We start from the raw sequence: 8,998 nt of genomic DNA on the forward strand, positions 1-8,998 counted from the left end.
TCATGTAGATTTCATCTGCAGAACATGAGCCAGTAGCAACTACATCTGTAGCCAATAAAGAACCAGTGGCATCTCCAGAACATGAACCAGTGACATTTACATCTGCAGAACATGAACCAGTGGCATCTGCAAAAAACTAAGAACCAGTGGCATTTGCATCTGCAGAACATGAAGAATCAGTGGCATCTACATCTGCAAAAAAATGAAGAACCAGTGGCATTTACATCTGCAGAACGTGAAGAACCAGTGGCATCTACAGGAGATAATACAATTCTTAAAGCCATTCCCCGTGTTTAGTGTACACGCCGTGCAGCGCGTTTCGAATCGACGGGGAGTAAACGTTGGGACTCGCGAACAAATCGACTTGGGAACAGCCCTCTGGTACCCAACTCGTTCGTCAACAAGAGTCCCTCTACAGCGGAAGAGCCACCACCCTCGACCTCCCACCCCCTCCCCGCACGCTGCTTTACGGCCAACAAAAATGCAACCGGCGCTCGTTGCGTTCCCGTTGAGGCCACCGGAAGTCTCCAACCGCGTGCTGCCCGACCACTTCCGCCTCCCCGCCAGGCTCACGCCACCCGCTGGCGTCCTTCCCCACCCCTCCTCCTGCGCCCGCAGATCGCAAAGCGCGGTAGTTTGCACTGTCGTGTTAGGGAGGGGTGTTGCGGGAAGAGTTATCGTCCAGTTACATACTAATTAATATGTACAAGGTGAAGCCGTTCTACAGCTCGGCGCCGCTGGAGGATCTGCCAGGCTGCATGTACCGTCTCCCGGGCGTCCACGCCGCCCCCCCCGGGGTCGCCGCTGCCGCTGCCTCGCAGGTGCGGGGATGCCCGGCAGGGCTGTTAGGAAAAGCGTGTAGGCTTGGGCCTTGCGCCGCTCGGATTGAGGGGACATTTAACGCGAACACGGGATAAAAAAAATGTCTCCTGGGCTTAAGTCTCGCGGGGAGGTGTCCGCTGGCTGCCGTTGTCGTGGCGAGTTTGTTTCCTTGTTGTGATACAATGAGAAAGTTTTAATAAAATAGCGTTCAGCGCCACCGTGCAACACGGCCTCTTCAGGGCCATCGTAAACCGGCACATGTCGCTAAAATACAGTACTGGAATTAAATTAACGTGATTTTTCAACACTTGGGAGTCCCCCTGCACGTTCTACCGTCGTTGTGAATTCGTTTCTGGCTGTGTTGCACTCTATTTTTTTGTTTTATATTCGGGGCCTTTGCGTTAATTCTTCGATTCGCGTGGTGGTCAGAGGCGCCTGGAGAGTGATCGTCTTGACACTACGCGAAGAGACGCCACGCGGCTTGGCGATGGGGATTCAATGTGGGACTTGTGTTTTTTGTTCATGGTACTTGTCATGGTACTTGGTGATGGCATACCCTGCGAACACAGACGGTCGGTTTAATCCCGGATTCTTGCACAAGGAAATTGAGTTTTTGAGGTCCGTAATACGGGCAGCAACAACAAAAAACATTTGTATTTTGTGTGTTTGCCTTGTGATGGGACTTTGTAGGATGATCGTTGAGTTTAATAAGGGTTCGCGGTGACCTATAAGGTCTCAATTGGTATCTTAAAAAGGTAGGCACTGGCAAGGGGTTGACAGGTGTGTGATGGGGACACAAATGGTAAGATGATTAGTTATGACTCGCGTGAGAATGGTTCCTGGGTTATTGCGATAAATTTCAGCCCACGTTGCATGCGTGTATTTTTGTACAGTATGTTTAACTTTTTTCGCACCCTACGTAACCATCCGTGCTAATCGGAGGTTGCGGGGTAAGGCCAACAAATTAAACACAAAAAGCAGTTCTAAAGAAATGAGCTTTCAATATAGCTTTCAAAGTGCATTGCTCCGGTGGCTTCCAAATATCGCGATGCAAGAGCGTTCCAGACGGCGACATGAACGCATCTGAAAGCGTCAAAGCGGTCGTCTTTGTTCGATGGTTCGCCAAAATCCACTGCGAGGATGACCGAACTTCGCGTGATGGTTTATGCTCTTAGCTATGGGAGGACAATGGAGAATCCCGTGGACACTCGCGCAGAACAGGGAGAGAGAATACAAACGCCACAAAGGCGCCCGAGTCAGGAATCGAACCCAGGATCTTCTGGCCGTGAGGCACAAGGAACACAAGTGTTACTATTGCGCCACCCTGCCGCATCATCATGCGTGTACAGTACGTTGTTACCGCGAGTTGTGTCGAAATTGAAACGCCGTTCTTATTTGGAACTGTCAATCAGCTTTACAAATCGTGTATTAAATCAGAACTGAAATAACCAAGATAAATAACAATCGTGTGTTATCAGACATGGGTAGTGGTGAAACAGCAAAGGGAAGTAATTGAATATACAAAGTGGGGCTCTCAAAATACTGAACCCTAATAAAGCTTCATCCGGCCCTGGCAATAACGCAGCACAACCCAGTACCAACAAAGCCACGTATGGGTGGATGAAACCACCTGAGCCCAGTGAGTCTCAGGCAACCCAGGCCCCCATCACCAACCAGTTCTAGGGGTAGACAAGACAAGCAGTTCATCATGCCACAGTCTTTTTTAGAACAGAAATCAACTTTGCTGGAATGTGCGGTGCAGGGGGAGGATGCCACCCTGCTGGAGCTGGAGCAGCGGCAGGAGGCGATGCTGCGCCGGCTACACAAGTTGCGGGACGAGGTGGATGATCTGGCGCGAGCCGTGCTAGTGCCCAGCGGGCCCCAGAGCTCAGCCCCTGCAGCCGGTGCCAGCTCCTCGCCGCAGCTTCCCTCGTGCCCTGCTCACCACCACCACCACCAACACGTTGGGCAGCTTGACACTATCCTTGGCATGGTACGTTGGTGCGGAACCATCAGCGTGGCAACATTGACAGCTTTTTTTGTATTATTTTGGTCTTTCGCTAAAGTCACGTTGGTAGGTTCAAAGAAAATAAAAAAAAAAACTACGACGTTTCGATCACAACACACGCGGTCGTCTTTAGAGGAGGCTGGCGATTCTGAGACGGGGATAATGCGAGGGTTAAGATACCAAGGCAGCAATCTTACACAGGCTGACAGGGTCACGTACAGACTCAGGCACACGAGGCCAAACTCAGAAATTGTGAAAGAGATGGGTACTTAAGGACAAACATTTACCCCTTTTCCACTGGCATACCCAAGCTAGACAGTTGCACCCATGCCATGAGGGCTCTGCACTCATGGCATGGGTGTCTTTACACCGGCTATTTTCTGTGCCGAGCCAGAGCCACACTGTGATACGCTATCCTCACAAAACATATGAATCTGGTTCAGGATCAACCAGAGCCAGAGGCGGGTTCAGTCATTTTCGTCATACGTTGCATCAGCAGCATGAGCTCGGGTTCTTCAGTGGATACAACTTGACACCTCTTGAGCCATGCTGGGTTAACTCGACATGGCCCCGGTTTGGCTCGGGTTGTACCAGTGGAAAATAAGTAATAGACTCGTATAGTGACATTGACCCCCCACAAACGCAAAAAACAGACATGTACACAATACGAAATGAAGGGGCAGAGTCAAAGAAAGAGGTGCCACGTTTAGCCTTGATTGCTATTATTTATCACCAGGTAAGACCTGATGAAATCATTTTCGTTGAGATATGCAATAATGTTCTGTAGTTAATGTCCATTGATTGTTAGAATGACTATTGCATCAGAAAATCTGAGATGGTTAATATATTCTCAATGTGTTTTTTAACAAAAGCAGAAAAGCGCACAGAGAAGCCATGGGAAAGTGCACGCTTGGAATTGCACAGAGAATGAGGAACGCATGGCTTAGAGAAAATATGCAAGTTAGGGAGACATCGTATTGACTTTAAAGAAAACAAATGGGCTTGGGCAGGACACATTGCTAGAATTTCACCACTGACTACAGCACTTCTAGTAGTGGCAGTAGGAACTAAACTAATCATTGGTGATATCTTTGTCATCAGTCTGAATCATCCATTTCTGCCTGAAGCTGTGCTAAGAAAATGGCAACAACTCCCAAAGTATTGAAGGGCACACTTTCAAACTTGCAGAGATATGCGATATTTATAAGACAATCTGAGGTTGCGTTATTTGATTGTTGCATTTATAAGGTCAAGGTAAAAAGTAACTTACTTATTTGTTCTTTATTTTCTTCCATTTCCCTTCAAGGGATATTTTTCTTCCAAGATTCATTCAAGAGTTTTAAAATGACACCTGACTCACCTTTCTGCATACACTTCGAGGGACTTTACAATACCTGGAAGTCCACCGAGTGGTCTGGGTCGGGTCAAACTTCATTGACCTACATATAACGAAAGGGTGGTCAGATTGACCTATAATTAATTGGTCCAGTATCTTTCTTGGCTAAATACAAATATGTCCTCCAAATCTTATCAAAATTGGGGTTGATGAAGTACAGTCGTGACTGAATTTGCCTGGCTCTGTGCCTCCAGGGCGGTGGCGTCGTGCACGACATTGTGGTGGTCGCCAGCCCCGCGCGGCCGCCCCTGTCCGTGATCGTGCTGCACGAGCTGCTGCGCCACCGCTACCGCGTGCTGACCGCTGTACACGTCCACTCCAACGTCACCGCACCCGTGCCTCCTGCCCTGCGGCTCTGCCTGGGGCCGCCCAGCGCCAACGACTCCCGCAGCGACCACCAGCTCGTGCTCACCATCATCTGGAAAGATGGTGGGGGAACAGCACACGCACGCATGCACGAGCGCACAAACTACATGGGTGCCTAGTGCCTCCGGTTGATAGGACAGCGATAAAGATAGGCCGTGTAGAAGTTTATTCCGCGTGCTGGAGTAAAATGTTAGGCATTATGCCAAATAACATGCGGTACAACTCAAACACATCAGAGAGCGAAATCCTTTAACAGACTGTTGGAAAGACCAACATATGGCGCACAACGTGATGGTGTCGCCAGCACCACACCCGACTGTCTTCGCTTCCCAAGTGCTCATGTTTTTAACACTTCATAGGTACTCAATTAAGGCTGATTCAATCTGGGGAAGGCCCAAGATAAATGTAGATATGATTCGCCACTGATGTTAGCCGTGGCCACGAATTGAGATAGAAGGTTGCCGTGTTCATAGCACGGTGGACCAACCAGTGCACCACTGTTCTAAACTGGTGGCGTGTGCACACACACACACGGGAGTGCGCAATTTTTCAGTGGGGTGGGGTATGCACGTACACACGTGCGTACACACGGGTGGCTTGGAACCTCTCTGTGAGATGGCGTTTAGTGAGATGGAGCTCAGTGAGACTTGGTGCTATTAGTAGTGCTCTCGTTCCACGTTGACATCGGTCCTTTATTTAACCACGTGAGAACCAGCTGAGATTAACTGCCTCCTTCGCCAGGGTGCTGTGATTTACTGTGTCCACACAGCAGCATCTCTTGTTTATTTTTTATTTATTTGAGATTTGCGCTCTGGGGTTTTCCTTTAAAAGTCTGGCGATATCTCCGTTGCTACCAGTATATTTTGATGCCGCTATATTTTGATTAAAAAATCTGATGAGAGTAAGCCATCGTTAAGTTAGGAGTGATACTCTATGACTCGTTCCACCCTTGTGATTGACCACTTTATAACGTATTATGATTATTTATCCAGGAGAGCTTCACTGAGTTGATACTCTTTTTTTCAGGAGTGTTCTGCTTTGGGAAGTTTGGCAAATGCCAGCTTAATCCGTGTTTAATAAGATCTTTAACATCCACTTCAGTATTTTCCATGCTGCACGTACATTTTGTGATGCGGGTGCAACAATGGCACAGTGGTTTGTGTACTGAAATTCCTGAGCACAGCTAATGTTCGTAGTGAGTGATATCTGAACTCAAAATCTTTATTTTATTTAGACTGGATGAATCTGATGAGCTATGAAGCTCTTTTTCACAGATGTCCAGTAGGAGCAGGTCAGAAAATTACAACAACAAACTGAACTGGTCCTGCATCCCGGACCCCCGCCCCTACCTCAACTCCCCCTTCATCAACCTGCATTGATTGGCCAGCTTGGTGAAGCATGGTCAAACCCCCCCCCCCCCTCATGATCAACATGGTGTTGGGTGGCCTTCATCTCGCAGTGGATCGAAAAATGACTCAATGTTAAGTGAACGTTGCTCGTGGCATTCGAACTGCCGACTCGTCGGTTACTGACGCGATGACGAGCGTGCGGCTGTTAAGCCTCGTGTCGAACATGAGAAGACATTGATTTTCCCGACCTCAAGCCTCAGTCAGAGCCACGACAAGGAAACCTCAGCTGGGTTTACAAATTCAGAGTATCCGGTGTGGCCAGTAGATGGGTAAGCAGACACCTCGCACACACTTCCTCGCATTGAGGACACGGCTACGGCTGCGCCCTTTGATGCTGTTGATCATTTGGCTTTGTGTGCGTGCGTATGTGTGTGTAACCGTGTGTGTTTGTGCAATCGCATGTCTGTGTACAGCTCTGTGTGTGGATACGTGTGGGGAGCGATAGTGTAGCGGTTAGCGCGCTGCGCTATGAACCTGGCGACCCGGGTTCGATTCCCGCTCACGGCCAACACCAGTGACGATTATCTGAACCGGTCCCGGGCCTCCCCTAGGTCGATTCAGCCTCAAATGAGTACCTGGTGCGGTGTGTAAACATTGCCACTAGGGAGACAAAGGCGGTCGGGCGTGGTGCTGGCCACCCACCCCCTCGTGTACCGTTCCGGCCTTCATAGGTGCTTGCTAACAGCACTTGCCCCTACAGTCTGTTAAGGCTATATGGGGGATCTTTGTCTTTGTATATAAGTGGAGAGCGGTGGTGCAGTGGTGAGCACGACACGAGTTTGATTCCCTCTCACGGCGAATAACAGTGACGATTAACGGAACCAGTTCTGGGCCTTTCCTAGGTTTCCTCAAATGACTATCTGGTGCGGTGTGCAAAAACATCGCCACTGAGGAGGCAATGGCGGTCGGGCATGGTGTTGGCCACCTACTGTACCCCCCTTTGTGTGCTGTACCGCCTTTCATAGGTGCTCGCTAACGGCACTTGCCCAAACAGTCTGTTAAGGCTACACGTGGGATCTTTGTCTTTGCAGTACCACGGCCCGAGCTGCGCGTGGACGTCACTCACGCGTGCCCCGTCCTGGGCGAAGGCAACGTCGCTCGCTTCCTGTGGGCGCTGGCAGGCGCCACCCGGAGCGACCCGGTCGCACGCACGCAGGATGATGCCTGGGTGGACGTGGCCATGCTGCAGCTGCTGCCCGCGGGCCCCAAGGAACGGGCGTCTGTGCTCAAGGTCCTCAACGCCGAGCTGGGCCGGCCTGGCCGCCCCTGGCTGGGCGGCGCCGAATTTTCGCTCGCCGACATCGTCATGTGGAGCGCCCTGGCGCAGTCGGGAGGGCCCGCAGCCGTGGGGGTGCCCCCGCACGTGGCGCACTGGCGCCTGGTATGCGAGGCACACCCTACCTTCCAGACGGCGAAGGGCCTGCTCTAGCGGGGGGGGGGCCATGGAGGGCTCCGTTCCCCTACCCCCATGACGCCCCCCCCACGATCCGTGGTGCAGAGCTCCTGTCGTGGAACTGCATCGGTGCGATGCCACTCCAACTCCACCTCCCCTGCCCCCCACCCCTCCACTACCACCGTTCCTGTCCCACTCCTGTCTGCAATTTTCATGACGGATTCTCTGTGGGAGTTAAAATGCGCTTCTGCTCGTTCGTGGCTTGCCGCTGCATTTCCCCCCTTGCACGTTCAATGCATGGTCATTGTGCAAGCGAGTGTCGTTCGAGAGTCTGAAATGTTTGTTTAAAAGAAATAAAATTATATTTAAAAATAAAATCGCAACAAAATGACTCGACTGATAGCGTGGAGGCCATGGTGTGTGGACACAAAGCGTGCATTGCACGTGATAAGCAGCTAAGTCCGTGGATAATTTGGTCGGTGTTGTAGAATGAGTGAATAGGTATATTTTTGGGAAGGTTATAAAGCTTGTAAGTGTGAGTTTTTCTAAGGAAGCGAGCGAGTGAGCTCATGAGTGTCTGTGTGTCCGCGAGCAAGCAAAGCGAACAGGGTCAACTGGCTGGACGGCTGCACAGAAGATGGCACGGTCGCCCGTCGCGTCGCCCCTTAAGCGGAGCTGCTGCTGCTGCTGCATTATTAACGAGAGCCTCTCTCCGCCGCGCTCCACGCCGTTTATTGGCGTTCTCTGTAGGTTGAAAGGTTGCACCGTCCTGGGCGGCCAGGGCGGTGGGGGGAGGGGTAGGCGATGGAGGGGGACCCCTCCCATCCGCACCTCGCTCCTTCCCCCCACAGAGTCTGTCAAAGTGTGCCCCCCTTCCCTGAAACCCACCATTCCCCTTGGAGCCTTATCTCACAAAGCCAGATTAATTTTAATAACCTGAAAAGATGCTCGCTTTAATTATTTATGATCGTATCAATCGGTGCGCAGATGAAGCGCGGCGCGCTGTGCTGCTTCCCACTGTCCTTGGGCCCTCCTGGTGAGGGCCCTTCCTGTGGGCCCTCGGGTGTCACTGGACCCGGGGCTTTTATCGTCGGTTGCAGAGGTTGCCTGTGAGGAACTTTTACTCGCAGGCGGTTTTGTTTTTGTGCCCATCCTGGAAGTAAATGTCAATAATTTCAACGTCTTCTTCTTCCGTACGGCGTATGTACAATGCGGGGGAGGGTTGGGGCAACAACTACGATTTCAGAATTCAGGTGGTCAAGCCAGACACCTGCGTCAAGGAGTAGTGTGTTGCCGCGATGTCTCCTTCGTATTTGTGGAGCGGGCATCGCTTCGTTTACACTGTTGCACGGTCTGATCTGGATGACCACAGTAGTACACTGGAGAATTTTACATTTTCCACTTGTGCATCGGCTATCCGCATCTTCCGTGGTTTCTGCGGATGCGGTTTAGGGTGGACCATGACCATTGTAAAAAATCAAACCCAACTTGTAGTGCGATGCCGCACAATTTTCGCTCTGGCAGAGCGAGGACGACGACTCCCGAAGCAAACGGGAAAGGCAGCAGCCACACGGTGAGCCAGCTTCAAATCCTCCCCCCCCCCC

General features: G+C 51.0%; 1 protein-coding gene across 1 annotated transcript; it reads left to right on the plus strand.

Annotated features, from left to right (window-relative positions):
• The first annotated feature begins 481 nt into the window (after positions 1-481).
• Positions 482-7,771, plus strand: AIMP2 (aminoacyl tRNA synthetase complex interacting multifunctional protein 2). The gene is made up of 4 exons (XM_032977732.2): positions 482-821; positions 2,585-2,815; positions 4,421-4,655; positions 7,033-7,771. The coding sequence occupies exons 1-4, from the start codon at positions 702-704 to the stop codon at positions 7,428-7,430; spliced, it is 984 nt and encodes a 327-aa protein (XP_032833623.2). The 5' UTR covers positions 482-701; the 3' UTR covers positions 7,431-7,771.
• The last annotated feature ends 1,227 nt before the right edge of the window (positions 7,772-8,998 follow it).

Source organism: Petromyzon marinus, chromosome 3, assembly GCF_048934315.1.
Source record: "Petromyzon marinus isolate PM22_M1 ecotype Great Lakes invasive population chromosome 3, UKy_Petmar_22M1.pri1.0, whole genome shotgun sequence".
Lineage (NCBI taxonomy): Eukaryota > Metazoa > Chordata > Hyperoartia > Petromyzontiformes > Petromyzontidae > Petromyzon > Petromyzon marinus.